General features: G+C 32.6%; 2 protein-coding genes across 2 annotated transcripts; one reads left to right on the forward strand and one right to left on the reverse strand.

Moving 5' to 3' along the window:
• The first annotated feature begins 1,388 nt into the window (after nt 1-1,388).
• Nucleotides 1,389-12,856, forward strand: LOC146536399 (UDP-glycosyltransferase UGT5-like). The gene is made up of 8 exons (XM_085190298.1): nt 1,389-1,588; nt 5,879-5,969; nt 6,345-6,534; nt 7,019-7,210; nt 8,954-9,173; nt 10,297-10,516; nt 10,932-11,151; nt 12,209-12,856. The coding sequence occupies exons 1-8, from the start codon at nt 1,448-1,450 to the stop codon at nt 12,480-12,482; spliced, it is 1,548 nt and encodes a 515-aa protein (XP_085046424.1). The 5' UTR covers nt 1,389-1,447; the 3' UTR covers nt 12,483-12,856.
• Nucleotides 12,857-13,725: 869 nt separating this feature from the next.
• LOC146536400 (UDP-glucosyltransferase 2-like) lies at nt 13,726-23,212 on the reverse strand. Its single transcript, XM_085190293.1, has 9 exons — nt 23,077-23,212; nt 20,764-20,924; nt 20,340-20,427; nt 19,542-19,734; nt 16,560-16,757; nt 15,859-16,078; nt 15,181-15,400; nt 14,501-14,720; nt 13,726-14,107 (listed from the first exon to the last, which is right to left on the reverse strand). The coding sequence occupies exons 2-9, from the start codon at nt 20,908-20,910 to the stop codon at nt 13,825-13,827; spliced, it is 1,569 nt and encodes a 522-aa protein (XP_085046419.1). The 5' UTR covers nt 20,911-20,924; nt 23,077-23,212; the 3' UTR covers nt 13,726-13,824.
• Nucleotides 23,213-25,957: the final 2,745 nt, after the last annotated feature.

Consider the following 25,957-nt stretch of genomic DNA (forward strand, 5'->3'; position numbering starts at 1 on the left):
CATTTGTAGTAACGGAGTTTCATACAAACTTTCGACCCCAAAAACAACCCCCTAGAAGTCGAGTATTGCAAATTCCCGTCTTAGCGAGCATCTACGCCCTATAAGTAACTCCTATGAAAAATTTGAAATTCCTAGCACATGTAGTTTCTGAGATTTCGTGATGAGTGAGTGACCTTTCGATTTTATATATATAGATATAGATTATAATATTTACATGACTTTAAATGAGACTTATAAAAAGATTTAGTAATCTTTTTTTATTTTGTTTGAATATTTTAGCAATTAAAATGGCTCTTTAAGTCAACTTTAGAACAAAGGCATAATATTATGTACATATGTATATGTAAATGAGAAGCATTTGCAAATATATTTTTAAGGTTCCGTACCTCAAAAAGTAAAAACGGACCATTTATAAAATTAATTTGTTGTCCGTCTGTCCGTTTGTTAATGAGATCTTGAGATCATATGGAGAAATCAAATTAAATTTAATATTAAATATTTAGCTAATAAGCCCGACTCAACCAGTCCGATTAGATCGGTTTTTTTACATTTATATTGCGATGTATCCTGCATATAGTAAGGTAGGCACAGGGAACCTGGGAACCAAGTGTAAGAGACTCTACCACCATTAAGATATTTCTGTTTCTCACTTGTTGTTGCACATGTTTTTATCACAGTTCCTTTATTTTGTAATTGGTGAAAAAAAATTCTTAATTCATCGCGTATATTTTATTTATATGATTTTATTTTATTTATATTATTTTAAATATTAAATATACCCTACACCTTTTCATAAAGTACTAAACAAAATGCAGTAATCGATTTTCTGTAAAGGCAGTTGACGGACGATAATTTTCCGTGATGACGTCTTAAGAAAACATTGAGGAAAATTGTAAACATTTATGAATGGAATTGAATTATTGTCGATGAATGATCATTATTTTTTATTTGTATAATACAAAGAATTAGTTAATTGAATCTAAAAAAACCAATAAAACAATAATTTTATAAAAGGTTTATTTTAATTAGTTGACTCTATCACATGAGATCACTTGTAAAGTGTGATGATGATATAATTTAGATTACTCTTCTTTTAGAATCCTAATCTATTGAAACTAGATGTATTTTAAAATAATTTCAATTAAGCGACGGAATTTAACGCCGAAAACTATTAAACAAAAAAATAGAGACATAATTACTTTTAATGGCATTTTCCTTTACTAAGCGTGGAAAAACACTTTAAAATTGCAAAAAAATTGAATTTTTAAAAACTTTTCACGAAATTCGAATCTACACCTGTCGTTCATTAAAGGACAATCCACAACTACACTACAATAGCGTTCGTAAACCTTACATATTGATATTTATATTGAAACTTTGATAAGCAATTCGCACTCGCCAGTGCAAAGCAGATCTTTAATCAGTGTAGACCTATATAGAATAAAACATGTTGAAATACGCGATTTTATTAACTTTATTTAATTTATGTTATAGTTATAAGATATTAATAGTGTTTCCCATCCCTGGGAGAAGTCATACCATTTTGGGGGAAGGATATGTTCGACATCTGGTTGAAGCTGGACATGAGGTGATTTTTTTATTCTCCCTTTTTTATTTTTAGCTTCACGCTCTATGTCGTATTTAACAAGGACAAAGGGAACCTAGTGTTTAGGCACTCTGTTACCATTATGACACTGAACGCCGCGCTTTGACTCGTTAGCAGAACGAGGAAGTGAAAACTTATATTATTTCATTTCCTATAGTGGGCATCGAAACCACAACTTGTCACGTTTCGACGTCCAGGGTCTTTTTTTAATTTATTTTTTAAATTAATTAATATTATTTCTTTTCAATTTAATTACAAGTTTAGTACAATGTGTTTCCGGAAATAGTAGAGCATAAAAATCTTTTACAAGATGAAAAATAATTTGTTATATTTAAAAACAATTTATTTAAATGTATTACTGTAGTACTTTTTTATATGATTCTCACTTCAGGGTTAAAATTTCAATAAATTGAAAAAAGGAAAGAAAAATAACTCTCATTATAAAATAGCTAGCTAAAGTAGTAACTGACATGTCTTTTTGTTAAAAAAATCAGCTTCACATTTTTGTATTCCACTCACAAAAAAATAGGTAGAGGCAACCCAATGTTAAGAATTTTTCCAGGCATCGCTTTTCGTCTTTTGCCTTCGTGACAGAGCGAAGAAATGAAAATATTAATAAATAATAATTAATTCCCTCTGGGGACAACCCACAACCGTCGCGTAATGGTCGCACCCTTTTGTCCATGCGCCACGACGCGACGGCCCCCCCTTTTTAGTTAAAATGTGAAAATAATGTAAATGAAAATCGTGCAAGTATTTAGCATAAAGATAATTTTCGACATTTTAATACAAATTGCCGATTCGTATTCGGGGGAATAGTTATTTAATTTCCTCGCTATGGTAACAAGAGAATGCGTGACGTTGAGTCACGCCACTCAACACGTAATATATGAAAAATTAAATTAATTAGGAAACGTAGTCTCTTAACACTAGATTTCCTCTGCCTCTCCTTCTGTGGCGTTTATCTATTTGAAATACAGAAGGAGCTGAAGCTAATTATGAGTTAAGATGTAAAAAATAATTAATTAATGGATTAACTTCAGAAAATATATAAAAAAAATTGTAAAAGTGAAATTTTAATAAAAACACACACTTAAAGCTCTAACACAAACAAAATAAAAAGTACCTGATCGAAATATATGAGAATTCGTAAAAAAATTGTTCGGAACGCAAATAAATGAAATGTGAAAAATTCCAACCGATCTCAGCAACTTAAAAATTTTTCAGACACACAATTTTATGATCAAAATGCCTAAGACAAAATTGTTATAGTTATAATGCTATTTAAGAGTTAAAATAAACTACCATCAGTTCACTAAAGTTAATCCCTCAGACCTGAGAAGAACCGGCGCAAGAAACTCAGTGGGCTTCCATCAATTTTATACAAAAAAATGAACGTAAAAAAATGTCCCCCGAGCTCGAAATTTAATTATTTTATTTGAAAAATTTAATTATTATTTAATTGACCTTTAAAACAGATTGGAGCGTGCATTTCATTCCCAAGGTGTTGTCATTTATAAAATCATTATTTTGGTAATAATATTTTTTTTTAAATCGCGACTTAGAAAATTCTCTGACGTTTTCTATATGACCTACGTTTTCCATACAGTGAACAGACATCGCCATCTGTTCAGAATGGTTTGACGCGAACAGATAATCCAAAATGACTTATAAATAAAATAAAATAAATAAATAATAATAATAAAAAAATAATTTGTAATATCATATTGTAATTTTAAATTCGAATATAAGCTATCCTATCTTTCAAATTGCATCAAACTGCACATATGTGCAAATTTTATTAAAATCGGTTCAGTAGTTTAGGAGTCGTGATACGTAATTTATATATATTACATATTTCTATAGCAATTAACTTGTATAGGTACTATATACACATAAAAACTAAACACGTTTACTGAATTGTACACTTTTTTATATAAAGACCATTTTTTTATAATTAGGATTTAAAAAAAAATAATAATATTCGATGCAATCTTGATGATTTTTAATTATTGTAGGTTCATGCATTACTTATTTAATTATTTTTTTAATTATTCTTATTATTTTATAATGTATCCTTTACACAGCAATGTAGGATTGGAAAACTATGCGATTTCTGGAACTGGATTTCTGGAAAACCTCCAAGTAGGGATCGAATCCGCAAACCAAATTCAACCGGATCACATAATCAAAAACTTAACTCTCATCAAACTACCCTAGAACTGTATCCTTTAGAAAACAAATCATCGAAATCGGTTACCATGATATTGAGTTATTCGTACATTTGTAGGAAAACATTGGGAGAAATGGTCAATAAATGAAGGAAGCACCAGCTTTAAAAAAAAAGAATCATCATAATCGGTTCACCCGAAAGTTCTGAGGTTAATTGTTAGTGCATACTTCTTTGTACTGCTGAGTTGTTAGTTGATGGATGTAACTCAAAATAAGGTTCTATTTTGACTTCGACGCCATTCTCGTTATCGACATGGAGTGTGTCGCATCACTAGTTCATTTGCATCAGCTGCATTCTATATATAGTGACATTTAATCTGTAATGCAGAATACAGTTCGTCTAGTGCGTAGTTCGCCTATGCTATATACCTAATTACAATAATTTTATGTAAATAAAAGTTTTTTATAATAAAAACATATTTTAATTCCTCAATATAATTTATTATGTTACGAGCGGTCTCTGCGGGCCTTTAACCGGTTCTTTTTTTTTTAAATATATAATTTAGATAAATTCTTAAACAAAAAAATATTTATATCTCTTAGGATTATGTTTGCAAACAAAAGGCAAATGTAGTTTTAGGGCGTAATAACCATCCCGCGGTAATTTCATGATAAAAATGTATGTTGCTCCATAACCTCGTCTACCGGTCAGTGAAAGTCCCATAAAAATCCGTTCAGCTATTTCGAAGATTAGCCCAGTCAAACGGAAATACAGACGAATGTAAACAGACAGGAAGAAAAAAAAAATATTTTTGTAAAAACACGTTTATTTTGAAATTACAAACAGAAACTTTTATTTTCTTCTTCAATAAAAGAAAAAAATATCCGTAAAGCAAAGGTAATCGTGAAGTACGGTACGGTATCTGATTGTACCTAGTAGAAAAGTAGAGAACGATTTATCTTAACACATATATAACTGGTAGTGGGTTCGATCTCCATTCACGGAAATTAAAAATGTATTATTTTAATATCTTTGCTCTGGTTTCGAGGCGCAATGCGACCAGGTTCGACGGAAAATGAGGAACGGAGTTTCTTAACACTAAGTTCCCTCTGCCTAACCCGCTGTATGCGGGATACAGCGAGAAGCTGAACAAAAATCTACATACTCGTTATATCGCAAAAAATAACGTCTTGTTAACGTAACAAGGGATATTTAGTATCAATTGAGTGTACATGAAGACGTCTTGAAGGTCACCGAGTATTATACAATTATCTAATTCGTCATACCTAGTAGTCATGCATAATAAAAGAGTTTTCTATAAATAGGTACATATATTTTCATCTCCACCGTATAAGAAGATAATATACGGCGTTTAGTTCCGCCACCTAACGCGAAAATTACTAAGCTTGGTTAGAGACACTAATTTCTACATAACGTAATGTCTCCATGCCGGGTTCTTTGTGGATACCGCGTAGCGGAAGTAGCGTGAAACTCGAGTAGGTAGTTTTAAATTACATTTTATGTTTATATTTACATTATAAGTGTCTATCATAATTCACGTGAACTCCTCTATTTTGCCTTTATCTAAGCAATTAAGAGGAACGTGGGTGGTAGAATTTAAATATTTTGCATAATTAATGTATAATTAATAGGTTAGATTAGATATATAAAATATTTATTTTATTCTATAAGGTCTTTACAAGCATTGTTGCCAAGTTACTTGAAAATATCAGTAGTGAAGTATTAATTAATTAATTAATTTATTTATTAAGGACAACTAACAAAACATACACTTAAACGGATATTACAAACATGACTTAAAACTATTGGCTTAGTGTTGCTTTACTTATAAGCTGCCACGGCATGATTATTGACAGTTTCAGAATATACTTAAAATTAATTACTTACAGATACTCACATAACAATTATTAAAATATATTTAAATATATATGTATATATAAGGTATATTATAACACAAACAAAAGATTAAATGTCAATAGCTTCCTACAGAAAGCCACCACCAGGCTCGGAATGCAATTTTGCTGTGTAGAGCCGACAAGAAACTGAACTGTTGTTAAATTGTTATTTTTTATTCACAGGTGACATATGTAACGCCGAGACTCATCAAAGATGTACCTCCAAATTTACGTCAAATTGACGTATCGGAGAATATGAAATTCTTTTCACCTGGTAAATAAGTGCTAATTGTTGAATTAATTAAATAATTGATTAAAAATTAATTTAAAATTATGAAATCACACCCCAGAGTGTCCAGGCAAATATGAAACTGGAAACGCGCAATGTATATTTTGGAACTCAACGCCGCGCTTTGTCTTCTTACAAAAGCTAGGAAAATGAAAAAAAAACTATTTCCCCTGAATGGGAATCGAAGCCGCAAAGAATCCATTTACAGTCAGAGGACTTTATAAGTTAAAATTTTAAATTTTTACATAATATATTTAAAAATACATATCTATATCCCGCCACATAGATAAATAAGTAATTAAATAAACAATATAATATAAGAAAAATAGTAAAAAATAATTTTACATTTTTATTTTACAGAAATATTTAACATAAAATCTATTATGTATAAGGAACTGAACATACAAGATCACATGTTAATGATGGCAATAATGCATGACTTTTGGAAGAAGACAATTGAAATTAAAGTAATGCAGGATTTCTTAAGCGATCCGAAGGAACATTTCGATGTGGTTATAGCAGAATGGCTATACACTGAATTTGGTGCTGGGTTAGTATCGAATAAATAACCAACCAACCTTGCCCAGTTGGTCGAGCAAAGCGCGGCGTTGAGTTCCGTTACTCAATACGCATTTTTTTTTAAATTGGATGAAAGAGATGAACCAATATTATTTTAGCTTCACTACCTAAGTTAACCTCTCCAAGTTCCCATTGGAAGGCTAAAACGCATCCGGTTACGACTTTCCGCCGAATTATCGCGGCATTTCTGGTTGAGTGGCACAACTCAACGCCACGATTTGCCTCTTTACCAATGCAAGGAAATGAAAATTTGAATTATTTTATTTTATCTTGTGCGAATCTAACCCACAACCGTCACACTTACAATGGCACGCATGTGCCCCTAAGCAACGAGTAACGACGGATCTTTGACACTAGATATAAGTACCAACTAGTATTTATTTTATAGTTATTTTTTCTACAATTTTTACGCTTAATAATATATTATTAACTATTTCTTTTCTTCTCTTTCACAGGCTAGCACCAATATTCAACTGCCCTCTAATCTGGTCTTCCTCAATGGACCCACATACTTTTGTGCTAAGCTTGATCCATGAACATTTGAACCCGTCGTACGTTGTCGACCACATGTCATTAGATTATTCCTTCTCGTTTTGGCATAGAGTGAATCAACTTTGGACTGTATCGAGAGCTATGTACTATAAATGGTAAGTGTTTTGTGTATGAAATAAATAAGATTATACAATAAGACTTTTGTATAAAGTAACTCTGAAACTCTGTCGGTGGATTGAATTATTATATATTAATACTAGCGGACGCGCGCAGCTTCGCTTACTTATTTAGGGGTGAATTATAATAAACCACGAAACACATGTTTAATATTTTTAAGAGTCTCAATTTCAAATTTTAAAAAAAATCGGTGGACATTTAAAGATTTTTCCATACAATCTTTCAACCCCTTATTTGCACCCTTAGGGGGAGAATTCTAAAAAACGATGAAACACGTGTTCAATTAAATACTTTTAAAAATCTAAATTTCAAATTTTATAAAAATCAGTGCTGATTTCAATTTTTTTCCATACAAACTTTCAACCCCTATTTCACCCCTTTAGGGTTAAAATGTTTCAAAATCCCTTCTTAGTGGATGTCCAGATTACGAAAGTAAGCATTTGTCCAAATTTAACGTTTCTACGCACAGCGGTTTCGGCTGTGCGCGCGTCTTACCTCAGTCAGTGAGGACAAGTCCTTTTATATATATAGATTTTCATTCCTTCGATCTGATAACAAAGCAATATGGACGGTAACGGAGTGTCTTAACAGTTTAACGGAGATTTACAATAGAATCTAGATTATAAAGAAAGACTGAAGACTAAATCTACCTCTCAGTACCATTTTATTTGTCAAAGAATCGACGTCAAAATGACATCAAATATTTAAAAACAAATATTAATTACAGTTTCTAATATAATAACACTATATTATATATAAACAACGTTCTCGCGCCAAATAATATATGAAATTAACAATAATAATAGGAAATTTAGTATAAAAGTGCTATAAAATGTAGTTATAAGAAAATGTAAGAGATCACTAAAGGACTCAATTAAAATCTTTGCTGATGGTTAATTATCCTACCATTATATATGTATAGATAGTAGACGGAAGGAATAATGCATCTATTAATTATGTAATTTATATAAATACAGGTTAAAGGTAAATAATTATATACTGGCAGTATAGTATATAACAAGTTGGAACAATTTGCTTTAATGTACTTGAGATTTGTTTTAATGTACTTGCAACGGATAACAGGTTCCCAGGTTCCCTCCGACTCTGCCAGATGCGGGATACAACGTGAAAATAGAAATATATGCTTGTTATCTATGTAGTTTAAGCCTTGTTAATCACTAGACTAGTGATTACAAAAACACATTCAATATATATATAATAAATACAAACAATACATTCAATATTATAAAAAATCGCAGACATTTTTTATTATTTATACTTACTTACCTTTTTTTAAATATAATAATAATATAAAAATAATTTTATTTAATTATTTTATTTTATATAACTTATATAATATATCGTTTATATCTTAAAAGATAAATATAATGCTATAATAATGACATATTATCTTTCTTGCTGTGTCAGAGGCTATCAAATTGTTATTTAAATAGTGTACTGTAGGTACATTTATTTATAAAATGATATATACTATTTACTTCCTAATGACGAAATTTTTTTTAATAATAACTTATATAAATATTTTTGGAAACATTGAATGTTGAGTGAAAATAAAAGGCAACGCTGCTGCCCTTTGTCTTGTTACCTCAGGGATGAAAGGAGAGTCCCGCGAACGGGAACTCAACCCTAAATACCCTTAAATATTACAATAAGATAATAATAAAAAAATATGTATTCAAAACAATTAATAATATTTTTAGGTCCAATACTGCAAAGGAAAATGAAGATTTTAGAAGTGCATATGGCCCATCTCTCACTAAACGAGGCTTACCCGTACCAGATTACGATGCCGTTAAATACAACGGGTCCCTGATGCTTGGGAACTCTGATATCGTCGTTGGTGATGGTATAGCCTTGCCACAGAACTACAAGCACGTTGGTGGATATCATATCAAAGATACTGTTGATCCTTTGCCTAAGGTATTTAATTTTTTTCTCTGTTTTACGCGTTTTTTCTTACCACGTAGCTGGGTAGGCTGTGAGAATATATTGTTAAAACACTTTGATTGTCGGCTTCCGTGCAATTATTTGAATCATTGCGTGTAGTTAATGGCGAAACTATGTCAGCCAGAGTTGAAAAATTAAATATTTTTTTATATAATCATTACTCCGAATCGATCGGACTAACAATCGTCTCATTTAATGTTCCCTTTCTCGAAATTACCCGTAAAATAAAAAAAAATAGCTTGAAGAACAACTGCTAGCCGAGTAAAGAACGAAGAAAACCACCCTAAAAAATTTAAAGTTATCATAAAAACAACTAGATACGTCTAGATAAGCCAAAAGCATGAAGTACTCGGAAACGAAAATAAATAAGAAAAAGTTTAATGCTACTTTTTTTATAGAATGGTAAAAAAATATTAAAATTGAAAATTTTACCGATATCCCCTTTTGAGCCTGAGAACGAATGGTCATGTTACGTTCCCCCATTCATCCAAATCAAGGAGGCCGTGCCAAGGCAGTGCTTAGTGGCATCAGTTAAAATAAAAATAAGTACGAGTAATAAAATTATATTAATATAAGGATTTTATTCAAAATGCATATTTATACAATAAAAACATTAAAAAAAAACAAAACAGTTCACATACATGCTTAATAAATATATTATTATTTTGTAGACAGATGGTTTTTATAGAAAAACCACTATTATAATAACATTATTATAAAAACAATAATAATATTTACATTAAATAATAGGAATGAATTATTTCGACGCAATGACTGGTTTGTTTTTTGTAGGAAGTCAAATGAATCTGTAAAACACAAAAAAAATTATACACCGTTGGTAGCACCGTCGTGGCGCAGCGGTAGAAGGGTGTGACTGTAACGCGAAGGTCGTGGGTTCGATCCCCATTCGAGGAAGTAAAATATTTATTTACGTTTATATTTCCATTTATTCGCTCTGGTGTCGACTCAAAGCGCAGAATTCTGCAGAAAGTGGGGAACGGAGTGTCTTAGCACGAGGTTCCCTCTGCCTATCCTGCTGCGTGCGGGATACAGCGTGAAGCTGATTTTATTTAATTTTATACTTTCACTTACATAGGATTTGCAAGACATCATGGACAATTCCAAGCATGGTGTGATATACTTCAGTATGGGCAGTAACCTAAGGAGCGTTGACATTCCAGATAAGGTCAAAATAGGTCTGCTTCAAGTATTCAGTGGACTAAAACAGACAGTTATCTGGAAACTGGAACAAGTTATACCAAATGTACCGAAGAATGTTTACATATCGCCATGGGCGCCACAGCCTAGTATATTGGGTAGATATTCTTCAATTTATTTTAAAAATATATGGTTTAAGGTATATGGATACCCACATTTCAAATGGTATTAAACTGATTTTGATAAAATTTTAATTGTTGTCTAAATACAAATGTAACCTCGAATAGAAATCTTTCGATATGACTTAATTGTCTAGAATTTGTGGTCCAATATACAAACATCCAAACATTTAGGTACGAAATTATGTACATACGTCCTTGAAAGTTATATTAAAAGAAGTACTGTCTGATTCGATATTATCATATACATACGATAATCCCATAACATTTTTTTTTGCAATCACTTTAAAAACTACTATAAATCTCAAGATAAATCTTATATAATTTGAATAATTCGGCGTGAAGCTGTTTTGAAGTACTATACTATTATTTACAAAATATTATATTTTTTCAGCTCATCCAAACTGTGTACTATTCATCACACATGGTGGTCTACTTTCAATCCTCGAGACGCTTCGGGTCGGACTGCCTATTATAGGAATACCATTTTTTGCTGATCAGTTTATGAATATAAATAGAGTTGTTGCCAAAGGTTATGGGAAACGTATAGATTTCAATGATAATTCACCAAACGAGCTGAAGGAAGCTATAAGAGAAGTGCTAGAGGATCCAAGGTAAAATATCAACAGTTATATAAAATATTTTATTATCATCCTAACGCCACTTTATCGCTTATATGTTTGACCTGAACGTCTGGTGTAGATTTATATCTCTCTCTGACGGTATTCTTCTTTATTGAATTATGTTATAAGTATTAGAAGCTGTGGATTCGATTCCCATTCGAGTGAAAAAATATTTTGATTTTATCACGCTGGTAACAAGACAAAGTGTGGGTTTAACTTCCGCGACTCAACACGCAGGGCGGAAAATAGGGCGGAATGTGGGGAACTCTAGTGGTCACACTAGGTTCCCTCCCTCTGTTTACAGTGCTACATGGAGGATTTAGCGTTAAGCTATAAAAATATTAGACAGAGCAAAAATGGAACAATCTGTCTTTGTAACTATAAGCTATAGAAACGGTATCGGCTATAGGTTTCCCTAATAATGTAGATGATGTGTGGAAGTTTATCTTTTCGCATAAGCTTTTCGCATGTCACTCTTTTTCCTAGTGATAACATTATCTTCAGATAATTGTACAACACAGAAACAAATTTTTGATCAACAAATGAAATCTGATATGGTATATGGCGATAAAACAACTGATAGACAATATATAGGTACATATTCGTTTAGCGATAGTAAATATATAAATATATAAAATAGCATTAGATTAAATTAATTTTTGCATAAAGCTTGGTACTTGAGGGGAATCTCATGTTAAACCGTCGTAGAAATTTCCTTCCACGCGCCACCGAACTGTGGAATTGCCTACCCGCGGCAGTGTTTCCAGGTCGGTACGATATGGGTACCTTTAAAAAGCGCGCTTATCTCCACCTCAAAGGCCGGCAACGCACCTGTAGTTCCTCTGGTGCTGCACGGGGCCATGGGCCCCGGTGATCACCACATTAGGTGACCCGAACGCTCATTTGCCTTGTCCTTTATTCATAAAAAAAAAACCACTCCGTTCCGTTCCATTTAGGTAGGCTAGGATGTGTAAGGGAGTACTGTGAGAAAATTTCTCGAAATTCCTTCAGGAACAGAAAAAGAGGACTTATCTATTTTATATTTCAGCTATCGGGAACGCGCAAAAGAATTATCTAAGGCATTCAACGACAGAATAGTACCCCCTGGAAAGGAGCTGGTGCATTGGGTAGAACACGTTGTCAAGACAAAAGGAGCTTCACATTTGAGATCATCAGCTTTGCACGTCAGCTGGTACAGGAAGATATATTTAGATTTAATATGTATTGTAATTTTAGCTATAGTATTTATAATAGCAGTATCGAAATATTTGTTGAATTCGTTTAGAGTGAATATAAAGAAAGGTAAGAAGAAATTGTCGTGATAATTCTTGATGTAAATAGCGATTTGTTTTAAGCAACACGTAATTTTTGTGTTTTCTTGTTTAAGACGAATGAAAGGTGATGAATCAAGCTTATCCTCGATTTGTATGATATCAAAGCCATAAAACTCGCTAATTTAGTATAGCAATGACTTATTCGCAATCGTGGAAATAATATAGGATTTAATTATTATATATATATTGACCTCATATATTGACCTAAGATGTATATAGGCAATATAATTTATTTAAAAAAAAAATACAAATGAGTATTGTATTCGCATTATGTATTTCTATACATTTTCAATGAAAATAATGAAATTAATTTTACTTTAATGTGTTATGTTTTGATGTTTTTATTACATTTATTTAGTTACTATGTTTTTTTTTATTTCTTTTTGATCTGATAACGTCTTACAAATCGATGAACGCCGGTTGAACTCTACTTTTTTCAGATTTCTTCTGTCCACGTTATTATGTTTTTTTTTCATCTTCACGATGTATCCCGCATATGGCAGGGTAGGCAGAGGGAACCTTGCGTAACACTCCGTTCCCCACTTTTGCCAAATTCTTGAGGCATTGCGTGTCGAGTGGCAGAACTCAACGCCGCGCCTTGCCTCGATACCAGAGCGGAGATCGAGTGGGCCCGCAACCAGTTTCTTTTACAGTCATACTTTATATACCCTTGCGTCACCTCTGGTCTCGACCTATGACGACATAATCACCTTTACAGCTTTCATAAGACATGGTGCGACATTAAGTTACGCCACAGGTCACTAGGTTTCTACATGAAGGGAAAAGTTTTAAACTAAAAAAAAATTTTTAAATTCTATTGCCACCTAAGTCAGACATGACATTCATTATCGGTTACTCTTATCATTATATTATCATTTGATCGTCAAGTCAAATACACTTATGTAATATATGTATAGTCTTATCATTTGTTAGTTTCATAGTTTACTGATAAAAATTAAATTTAATCATTTGCAATTAATTTAATATCAAATTCAACTTCAGCTTCACGCTATATCCCGCACACAGCAGGGTAGGCAAAGGGAACCTAATGTTAAGACACTCCGTTCCCCACTTTCTGCCGAATTCCGGAGACATTGCGTGTTGAGTGGCAGAACTCAACTCAACTCAACGCCGCGCTTTGCCTCGACACCAGAGCGAAGAAATGGAAATATAAACGTAAATATTTATTTGGTTTTTATAGGATTTTATTTCACTATAATAAAACTTCATATAAAATTATAACAAAAAAAAATATTTAAGCATCTTTATCATTTTTTTTATTAATGTCAGTGCAACTTAAAATTACTTAAAACAGTAATATAAAATTAATCTAATTCTTCTTCTTACGATCTAATACTTTTGCTTGTTTTTTCCCAAAAATCTTATAAAAGGCTATTTTGATAACTTTAATTATTAAATATAATATAACAATTATAACAGCTAAAAGATCGAGGTAGTATTTTTGATAGAATGGCATATCTAATGCTGGTGATCGAAGATGTGGAGCTCCTTTAGTTTTAATGACATGTTCAACCCAATGCACAAGTTCTTTTCCAGGTGTAATTGGTCTATCGTGGTATATTAATGACAATTCTTTGGCTCTTGTTGCATATCTGTAAATAGAATATAAATTAAAATTCACCAAAGCATGCGTTATTATGGCGCCATGGAACATCGTCTGCCTGTAATCGCGATGGTAGTGGGTTTGATCCCGATCGGGGGAACAAATTATGGCGTGGAATATCCCCACTCCACACGCCTTGCTATGAATTCCGGTGGAATGAGTATCCTGTCCTGATTAGGCATTTATATTAAATTAGTAATATGCAAAAGGATTCTGTGCCTCAATATCTAATAAATGTATACAACGAAAACCTACAGATATTTTCCAAGGTAGGCTATGGCCATGGCCATTAGCTTTGAACAGATTTAAGTATTTTTTTAGGCTTAATTTATTGTAAATAAAAATTAAATATCTGTATAAAATCAAAATAAAAACCACTTACATAGGATCTCTAAACATTTCATCAATAGCCACCTTAATATCACCAGCCATAGTGTACGAGAGATCTACTCTCTTAGCAATTCCCTGACTGACAGCCCTGTCAGCGTTACCGAACTGGTCCGCAAATACTGGGATGACAATTACAGGCTTCCCAAAGTGAATAGTTTCAGTGGTGGATAGAAGACCACCGTGAGTTATGAATAGACGGCAGTTTGGATGTGCTGAAATGAGAAATGAAACAATGATAAGTATAAATAATAAAAAAAAATAATAAAAACATACAGACGAAATGATAACCTCCTTTTCTTACAGAAGTCGGTTAAAAAATAAATATATAGCTTATTATTACGACATTAATTTAATGAATGAAACAAAATAAACCCAAAAATACTTTGAACAATTTTTAGCGCAAAGACGGAACTCTTATACTATCCATCTATCAAGACCATTTGTCTCAGAACACAGTCATAATTTTTTTCTTTAAGTGAAAACTAAATATAGCAATAAAAGAAAAAAACCTGCAAATTTTTGCATATTTCATTAAAAATTATTACAAGCTTATACTTGCTGTTAATTTCATATAAAATGAGTGAATATGCCCATAAATTTAAAATTTGTATAGGAGCCTCGGTGGGCGAGTCCGACTCGCACTTAACCGGTTTTTTTACTTGGATTACTAACCTAGAATACTTTGTTGAGGCGCCCACTGCAATATATGAACATTGCTCGGCCTGTTGGGGAGGGCGTCTTCAAATTTCCATAACACTGTCTGTTGTAAACTTCCAAACATTTTCAATAAACTCTGCTTCAATTCATTCGGTAACATTTTACTTTTTAAATTTGATCCCATACTAAAGTAAATGACTCCATGTTTTGCATCGTCCATTAACTTCTTTAAATCCTGTTAAGGAATATTTTAATATAACTTATGTAATATAAATCTTCCAAAGAAAATAACTACATTAAATAAAGAATTCAGCAGAAAATGGGGAACGGAGTGATCAAATCAAGTGCACGGGATACAGCGTAAAGCTGATATATTTAGTGAATTGTTCTACCAGAGCAGGATAATGAAAACAATTTAATTATAAATTCCTTCAAGTGGAAATCGAATCTAATATGGATTTCGTTTGTAGTCAACTATGCTGGATCCCGTGCTATCCTGGCAGCACGACGGCTTCTTAACAATAACAAATAAAAAGATCTGTCGTAGCGCAGCATGAGGAACGACCGATCCCCGTGCACTGTGATGCGATGAATGGGAAGACTTAATAGGAATGGAGTGTCTTAACACAAGATTCCCATGTTTCCTGCTATAGGAGTACAGCTAAAGCTAAACAAAACAATGGAATAAAATACCGCTGGTAAAGGTTTCGTTTCTGAGCTTATGTGGTATCCTCCAATTGATTTATAACTTGGAGGCAATCTTGTCGCTTTGCCTATAGACACGTGGGAGTTCCCCAATATCAGAGACGCGTTGTACCGGAGCTCTTTAAATGTAGGCACTGGGTTGCCGCGCTTACGTATTACTGGCACTATATATTTCTCGTAGTTTTGATTATCTATACTCGATATGTAGCTAGAAAAGAAAAATATTAATATTTATTGTAATTTGTTAAAGGGAAAGGAAGTGGAATCTGCGACTGTTAAACATCTCATGTGAAATGTTTATATATCAGGTAGTTTAAAGAGAGATTTGTTAAAATGTGTCGTTTATGTGGCTAGTGTCAAACCCGGCCTGAATTTTGTGTTAATAATGGATTCCGCCCGAATTCGAGACATTGAGTTTTGGGCGTTAAACGGTAAAATATGAATTATATCTTCCCAAGCTGTGGTCGGACCTAAAAGTACCGCTTTTCCTCACTTGCTGCCCCAAAGTGTGACGGCTGAGAAACAAGCATATTTTATTATTATAATTAGGAACAAACTGAGAAATTTGTCGCTTTATTATCCATTTCCGCCAGTTTTTATATTATTTGCTTTTGTCGTCTAATTACAATTTAAACTCTCAACCGTCATATTAAAAATAAAACTTCCAAACTATTTCATGTAACACTTACAATAAACCTATGAAAAATCCTCCAATTTGATAGGACAGTTCTTCCAATCGTTGCAGGAAACCCAACGGTGGATGATTGACTGATATAGCATCCGGATTGTACGAGGGGTTCGGTAGCTCATCTATTAGCTGTAGGATTCTCCAGTGAGGCTCCACTGAAGATAACCAAATAAATGGACATCTGTATATTGCTCCTATACTGAAAAAGATGAAAAATAATATTTATTACCCAGGTCTGGTTAGATGAAAATGTCCGTTAATGATTTAGCATTTTATTTTTATACTAGTAATCCAAGCGTGGCTTCGCCCGCTTGAACTATACCGCTATTTTGCAGTGAGCTTATAGAGAGAGACGTCAAATATATGTAAACTATTTATACTTTAGTTTCAATGGAATGATGATTGAGGATTTTTAGGAGGGTTGCTTCATTAACAGAACAGTTTTTAATGAACAGTGTGTGCTCAAAGTAAAATAATAAAGATAAACATTGGCAGCTAGATAATAAAGACCACGGCAGTCATGGTTTGTCAAGCATATAGGATATGCTGAAGTACTGTAATACAATAGTGTTAGAAATAATCAAATAATGACCATAGAGGTTATATAAGAACGACTCTAATTACTGGCTGGCACTTTTATGGGCTGTCAACGACGACTGAAAGAAAAGGATCGCTAACGTCACTCTGCCCGAGGAATTCTTTAGAACCAGACATTGTTATTAGACTGCTAGATAATTCCCTTTGGTTGTTTAATAATTATTTGAAGCCTTGTTTTAATTCATTACCTTTCCCACTTTATTTAATATTTCCAATAGTTTCTAACATCAGAAGTGGGATAGAAGCCTTAGCTACTAAGCCATCCCATTCCTGATTTTTCTAATATTTTTGTGTAATCGGGTAGAGTTACATAGCAATGTATTCTGATAGTTGACGTTCAAAACTAGAGGGAGACGCCGTACGCGAACTCTCTCCCCTATTAATCACTTCGCGAGACAAAGCCGCGGAGTCTGACTTCGTGTTGGTGCTGGGTGCGGCACAATGTGCTCCTGCACCATCGACATCAACCTAAACAACGCCAACGCAGTTACCAGAGTTGCCGATATCTGTGGGACGACAAGCACCAGTAGAGCAATACAGCTGAGCGGTTACTTGAAGTGTGAATGAACTCTTTCACGGTGAGATCAAACCAATATTATGTTTCCGATTTTGCCCCAATATTCATGACGTCGACACGTGGTCTGACGACATCGATAATGTTTGCATGCTTTACCAAATAACTGTAAAGATTAGACATCCTCTTCCTTGTGGTCAGGTTAGGCCGAGCCAAAATAAAATAATAGCCGCCAGGTACATGGTATGACATGCATAGCTGGTATTATGGCGAGGAGAATGGACACCAGATATATGTGCTGTTCTATGTGATTGATGGTTTCCCATTTAGTACCTTTTTGTTTTTGACTATGTATCAAACTTTTTGTGTACTCACCATGTTTTTGTTGTACATGGTGCTTATGTAAAGTCTACAGCTTATATTTGTTTTGCATTTTTTAGTTACTGTATACCTCTGTAGGTGTCAGATTGACTCACAAGAGATTGGTGTAAATCCTAATGCATTTAGTATTTGGTTGCGTGGGAACAGGATCCGACCCTAAATCCTACTATGTCCATTTTATGTCTGAGTTAATGGTTACTTTGTAGGTGTCGGATTGACTCGCAAGAGACTGATGTAATTCTAATGCATCTAGTATCCGATTGCGTGAGAAGAGATCTGAAGTAAAATCCTACCACGCGTATTTGATTTTCATTCTTGTGTCATTGTTTAATACGAAAGTTCAAAGATACATGTTCAAGGACAGATTTCAGATACAAACTGACAATTTTATTTGAAACTAATTACTACTAACGTTACTTATTACAATAACTAATTCCATTTCATATGACTGATCGTAACGAAACTGGTAATGTGAGCTCTACTAATACTGATGAAGCTGGTCCTTCTAATGAAACGAAGGAAGGCATCGGGACGCTGCCATGTCAGGAGAGGCCGTGTTAGAAATAATCAAATAATGACCATAGAGGTTATATAAGAACGACTCTAATTACTGGCTGGCACTTTTATGGGCTGTCAACGACGACTGAAAGAAAAGGATCGCTAACGTCACTCTGCCCGAGGAATTCTTTAGAACCAGATATTGTTATTAGACTGCTAGATAATTCCCTTTGGTTGTTTAATAATTATTTGAAGCCTTGTTTTAATTCATTACCTTTCCCACTTTATTTAATATTTCCAATAGTTTCTAACAATAGCATAATTTAACATGTTTTTTCACATGAGGATATTTATAGTTTTATCCTCATATTTTATATAAATACAAGAATATTGCAATGCTTAATTAAAATGATATTTTTTTAGCTTCACGCTGTATCCCGCACATAGCAGTTAAGGCAAAGGAAACCTGGGAACCTAGTATTAATATTCTTCGTTCGACATTAAGGTAATCCATTCTTCGTTTTCCGCCGAATTCTTATGGCATTGGGTTTTCAGTGACCTCAATGCCACGCTTTGCCTCGTTACAAGAGCAAAGCAATGGAAATATAAATATAAATATTTCATTTCATCGAGTGGGGATCGAACCCACAACCAGTCACACTTTGTACCCCTACGCCACTACTGGTGTTAGAATATCTGAATGATATCAATATTATCATTTATAATCCTTGCAAACAGGAGTGTAATTGATTTTATTGTAAGTAATAAATTACTTACAATTGATTTTATTGTAAGTAATAAATTACTTACAATATAATCAATTACGCATTCATTGATTTTAATCAATGATCATTCGTAAACTCGACAGATGTGGGCTCAATTTCCTCTCGGTATCTCGAAAGTAGGGATCATTGTCTAGGTTCCCACTATATACGCCTACCTAGATATATCTTATATATCTTACATATAAAAGGGATATAGTCATAATAATACCTGGAGTAAATATCGTTAAACATCCACTCAGCGATTACAACATCGAACGTTTCTTTTGGATCTTCTAATATTTTCTTAACCGCCCCATTCTCAAACGTCATTTCGCATATGGACGACATTTTTCCTATGAAGCTTGTTACACTTTGGACGTTTACTTCTTTGTTTATAACATTTGTTAAGTTTAACATAGATTCTGGAAATGAATAGTATGTTTTTTAGATTATAATTTTTGTAACGTAGTAAGATTAGAAGGGAGGTTGAACTCAACGTCTTATTACCAGAGTGAAGAAATGAAAATATTAATAAATAATAATAATAATAATTTTCCCGAGTGAGAATCGTATCCAAAACCGTCGCGTTTAACGTCGCACGGCCTCAGAGATTTTGATATTTTTGAGTTTTTTTTAATTTATAAAAAACTAGTGATAAATGTCTTATCTTCTATCTATATAATCCTATAAGAAATTATCATTAAAATTGCAAGTATTTTATGCAATATATTTACATATATGTATATTTGTATATATTAAGTTTGCAATATAATATTGCAAAGTCATTGTTTTGAACGTTTATAAAGTTTTTATTCTATACAATGATTAATCTGCTGAGATGTAAAACAAAAAACTTAATTGTAGAACTAGATTGCGGAGGATATATATATTTTTTTTATCGAATTCATGAATTTTCGAGACCCTCTTTTTCACCACCACTCAGAATTCGGCGAGTAATGGAGAACGGAGTGTCTTATCACTAGGTTCCCTCTGATTTAATTTTGTATTGACAAAAAAAGATACAAACCTGGCAAAATTTCCTTATTAGCACTAACGTCGATCTCTCTGACTCCAGCCGCTGGTTTCTCATGGGGAAACGCTGTTATGTACGTTATCTGAAAAAATGTTATAATTTTGTAAGTAAATGTGGCATAACAAATAAAAAGAAATACAAAGTAAATAGGTAATAATAATAATAAATTTACTTTTCTTTAGTTTGGTTTATTATAATATTGATTTCTAGTTTTAATTTTTAAATATAATTGTCTCTTAGGGTTCCGTATCTCAAAAGGTAAAGACGGAAGGAACCCTATAATATCCTTCCCTTCCCATTGACTTACAATCCTGCAATTGGTACGGAAACCTCGGTAGTAGAATCCGACTCGAACTTAGCCGGTTTTTTTAGATATTTTATTATGCAATAGTTATTTTAAAATATAATTTAATCTTACCTGATGTCCAGCCTTTGATAAGTGGTTGACAACACCGTCACCAAGAATTGAGTGACTTTTCCCCGGGAAAGGACTTACTATCAATATCTTGTATGCCTCAGCATAATAAGATCCTATAAGGATAGCCAAAAGTAGGTAGTTTTTCATGGTTTGAAGTTAATCTGGAAATAGAAGAATATATTTTTTTAGTTAATGCTGTATCCCAGAGACATAACTAGACACTAACAGACTAGGCGGAGGGAAAATCTTAAATATTTCTTTCCCTAAATGGGTATCCAACCCACAACCGTCGCGTTTATATTACTACCCTTGAACCTCTGTACCATGATTATCTCAGGAACGCTTGGAGTTTAAATTCAAATGATATATTATTCAGATCTGCCACCCATGATTTCCTAAATAAATTTTTACTAAATTTACTTTAAAAAACTCGTATTTCGATACTAACAAAAGAATCAAAATTCTAAGGGAATTATGAAATATGGCAGCTAGTGTCTACTACTACTACTACTAGGTAGTACTAGTTCAGGAAAAAAACTATACATTTGTACTTAAATCCTAAAAAATTATAGCCTTAAATAGAGGGCAGAATTTAATATTAAAGCCGCTAGTTCAAGTGAGGTATCAGATGAAAGAGCTCTGGCTAAGCTAGGCTTAAATTTAAAAAAAAAACTGGAGTCCGCCAATTTTGGTATGGAACTCTCGGTGGGAGAGCCCGACTCGCGCTTCTCCGGTTTTATTTTTAATTTGCTCTGGTAAAAACTACAGAAAACTTATGCCAACTGAACTTACTAAAAAATAAAAACAAAAATAAAAAAATGTTTTCCCGTTAGGTCACTTTTTAGTACCTGTCGCGCTTACGATTGTGATCCTGCTCCACGACGGCCTTAAATTAAAATTTACTTTTTTTCTTTATTTTTTATTTTTACTTAAAAAAAATCCGCTATTAATAGTAAACAACAAAACACTCACCGCGTAGTACCAGATATAACTGACTAAAATAAATAAATCTCACATATTATTATAAAATTTGATAAGATAATATATATGTAGCTTCATAAAATTATAATATTTACTATCTGAAGTAGACGTTTATCATTTATTTGGATTGGTGGGAAACACAGCAAATAACATTTCTAAAAGTACATACCGCTAAAAGACTATGGAAATGTAACTAAAACAAAAAGCTATTTCGAAAAATATATGTAAAATCAGCTTCACGCTTTATCCCGCACACAGCAGGATAGGCAGAGGGAATCTAGTGCTAAGACACTCCCGTTCTTCAAATATCGTTGAATTTTGGAGGCATCGTGTGTTGAGTGGGGGAACTCAACCCCGCGCTTTGCCTTGACACCAGAGCAAAGAAATGGAAATAAAAATGAAAATAAATATTTCATTATAATAATGACATATAGTATAATCTCTTTTTTATAGTGAAGGTCGTAAGTTCAATTACCTGTTGATACAAAAATGATGTAATATTACAATACGTGCAAATTGCACAATATATAATGCTTAGGCGCAAGTGGCATAGGTTGCGGAGGTTTTCCTCAAAGTACAAAAATAATTAGAGACCTATTATTATCCTAATAACAACTTGTATATTTAGTCATGGCGTAGGGCATATGGGTTGTGTGGATTCGATTCTCACTCGAGGAAATTAAATAATTAATATTTTTATTTTCCCGCTCCCTGAAGACACAAGGCGTGGCGTTGACTACTGACAGTCAACACGCAACGCTTCCCGAATTCGACAAGAAGTAGGGGGCAGTGTCTACATGCGGGATATGGGATCTCACAAAATTAATATTAAAAATATGACTTTTATATGAGAAATGTAATAATTATTAATGACCTTGCATAATATAAAAAAATTTGCAAGTTATACTTCCATTAAGATTAAAATCCATATTGTTCCTTTTATATTTAATATTGTAACAAATATTTATAATTGTATATAATTAAATATAATTCAAATTTTTACATCAATAAGCAAAATGTATGTTTTTGTCTAAAAAATATATTGTACTAATATATATACTTACTTTAAATATATGCTGAATTATACACTATCAATTTTTTCTTAGTTTATAAGTCAGTCACCTTTCACGATTGAAAAAAACAAGTTTTGGTACATTCACCTTGAACTATACAAATAAATCACAAGTGCGTTTCTAAGAAAAATCACAAAAATTCTAATTCAAATTATAATATTTTCTTTAAAGTTTATATTTTATTTATTTATCAAATTTATATATAGAAAATTTGTCACTTAATTTATTATTTTCTATAAATATTAAAAAATTAACTCACATGTATATGTGCGTATGATCCGACCACCTCTTACATAATGTTTGGCCATTCATCTCGTGATCGCGGTATAAGGCAGGTTACAAACGAAAATGTCCATATTTTTTTCTTCTCGCTGTATTTTGAATATATTAAAGACGCAGAGGGAACCCAGTGTTAAGACACTCCGTTCCCCAGTTACCGAAGAATATTCATTTTTAGTGGCAGAACTCAACGCTAGTTCTACAATAACTCCGTCTATTTTAATTCATTATTACTTTAATTGAAATAGACTTAAGTTGCCCTTGAGATTGATTGCAGGGAAACATCTAATGAAATATTAATAATAAATAAAAATCTACAAAGTGACGTTCAAATAAAGCCCAGTACTAGAAACACTGCATGTTAAGTTGCGAAACTTAACACCGTATTTTTCTCGCCAGAAACAGAACCGGTGAAATAAAAATAATTTATTTCTATGTGAGAATCGAACCTAAAACCATACCGGTTACAGTCAAAGTTTGTCCTATTGCGCTACAATTGCATCAGTAGAAAATAATAATTTATGAACATTTTATTTATTTCTTTATAGTCGCGCCGGGCGTCGGCACAAGCGTGCGACTGTGTGTGGGTTCGATTTATATTCAATGAAATGTAATTTAACTATTACATTTCCTCGCTCTGGTAACGAGGCAAAGCGCGGCGTTGAGTTCCGCGTGGTGTAAAGTGGGGATTGGAGTGACTTAACACTACACTCTCTGCATATCCTGCTACATCTGGAATACAGTAAGAAGCAAAAAAAGCATGTACATACATAAAAAAAATCAGTTGTGGCACAACTGTAAGCCCAACAGAATTGGAAACGCAAAGAAGTGAAATATTTATTATTCTCATTTTCTCGATCTAGTAACCAGGCAAAGTCTCTATAACAAGCCTCTATAATGTCTTATTAGGAACAGAGTGTCTTAACATTAGGTTCCTATATTCCCTCTGTCTACCTTGCTATGTGCATGGAACGGCGTGAAGCTAAAAATATATAATATATGTATATGTATATAAAACGTCTTAGGCGGTCTTAATTTTTTTTTATTCAATTATCCTCTCATAGTTTGACCTTCATTGTTTAGTAGTGTAGAGTAGGCATCATTAACGCCAATGCTATAGGGAGAAGTGGCATGAAAGAGCCAGTTTACTAAATGAAGCAAAAAAATATACTTTTAATTAAAAATATTAAGATTTTTTTTCCTCAAATTATTATTTATTTATTAAACTAGATAATTTCGTACGAAATAACCCTTAAATACAATAATTAATCAATAAAATATTCATTTAAAAAAAATGTGTCATTTGGCTCTTTCATAACATTTCGGTATTGAAAGAGCCATTAAAAGTTATGAAAGAGCCAGTCTTATATTATGAGGTATAACAGTGAAAATTATGGTAAACAATATTAAATAAAAACGATTTAATAATTCTTATTAAAAAGTAATGTTTTTTTAATTCTATCAGTCATTTTAAGTAGATAATTCTAACAAACTTTTTAATCTTACATTATTCAGACCAATCACATTATATGAATCCTTTGAGCCAATCATCACTCGCATTTTCAATTTCTTTCCACTTATCTAGGCAGAAACCATTGGCCATGGCCAATTTAATTCTTCAATTACTGATTTCTCGTTTTTTCTTTCGGCTCTTTCAAGGCCCGTCCACTCGGCTCTTTCATAACTTATTCTATAAAAAACTGTAACCTCTAAAATGACAACGATATCAAAACTTTTCAAACTCAATTTTAATGCAGTTACGAGGCTAAATATATACATAAACTCAATCTATATTCCAATTACCCGTATTTGTTTACAATGAAATACTAAAAAACAACTCAAAGGAATTAAAATACTTACTTTGGAATGCCAAAAACTTTAACTCGACGTATCGGCGTCCGTTGGTTCCGATGAACTATAAAATTTTTGTGGGTGGCGGGAAATCAATATTGCCATTTAAAAATAAAATATTCTAACGAATCCGTTCCTAAACTACTATAATATTGCAAGTGGCTCTTTCAAAACCTGGCTCCTTCATGCCACTTCTCCCTTACATGTTGATACATATAGTATATTTTATAAATATAGTTGTCAGAGTCTAGACTATGTTATTATACAGGTTGATTAGGTTAGGTCATATACTTTTATAAACTGATTTTTTTTTTCTTCCATAAATTAACATTTATTTGCACTACTTAGTTAAATAATATTTTTATACTTAACGTGTTATTTCATTACAATTAATAATGAAAAGATTAATAATGAATAGAACAGATGCGTCAGAATATATGCCACACGTAGTAGAGCAGAACATGGAACCTACTGTTAAGGCACTACGTTCCCCACTTTTCGAATAATTTTCAAGGCATTGCGGGTTTAGTGGTGGAATTATACACCGGGCTTAGTCGATTGAGTTACAAGAGCAAGAAAATGAGAATAATTCACTCCATGCTTACAATCAGAGTATTAAGTTAGGAATATTATGTAAATGACCTTTGAGGCCATAGTAATGTAGTAGCACAAATGTGTGAAGGTAAACGCGACGCTTGTGGGTTCGATTCCCACTCGAGGGAATGAATACTTATTTACCTATTAAAATTTTCTCTACTAACTCAAACTCAAAACAATGCTATTATTATTTTGTTACATACAAAACATTTCCTTATAACGCAATCTATTTGATTGTTTTAGGGTTGTTCAAGAAATATCGATATATTGATACAAAATATCCAATAACGAAAATTGTATCAAAAATGATATATTATTTTTTATTTATGTATTACAGAAATAAAGCGGTCACTAGAATAAAAAAACCATAAAGAATAGAAATGAACAGAAATAAAGTAACTGTATTAAGTCAT

The sequence above is a fragment of the Heliconius melpomene genome, chromosome 9 (genome assembly GCF_056956725.1).
Source record: "Heliconius melpomene rosina isolate 202511_hmr_F chromosome 9, ASM5695672v1, whole genome shotgun sequence".
Classification (NCBI taxonomy): domain Eukaryota; kingdom Metazoa; phylum Arthropoda; class Insecta; order Lepidoptera; family Nymphalidae; genus Heliconius; species Heliconius melpomene.

Coding starts and splice junctions, on each gene's coding strand:
- LOC146536399 (XM_085190298.1), top strand. CDS start 1,448: ATGTTGAAATACGCGATTTTATTAACTTTATTTAATTTATGTTATAGT. Junction 7,211..8,953: donor AGAGCTATGTACTATAAATG/GTAAGTGTTTTG, acceptor TAATATTTTTAG/GTCCAATACTGCAAAGGAAA. Junction 11,152..12,208: donor GAAGTGCTAGAGGATCCAAG/GTAAAATATCAA, acceptor TTTATATTTCAG/CTATCGGGAACGCGCAAAAG.
- LOC146536400 (XM_085190293.1), bottom strand. CDS start 20,910: ATGAAAAACTACCTACTTTTGGCTATCCTTATAGGATCTTATTATGCT. Junction 15,401..15,858: donor AAACGAAACCTTTACCAGCG/GTATTTTATTCC, acceptor ATTCCTTAACAG/GATTTAAAGAAGTTAATGGA. Junction 14,721..15,180: donor GCCTCAACAAAGTATTCTAG/GTTAGTAATCCA, acceptor TTCTCATTTCAG/CACATCCAAACTGCCGTCTA.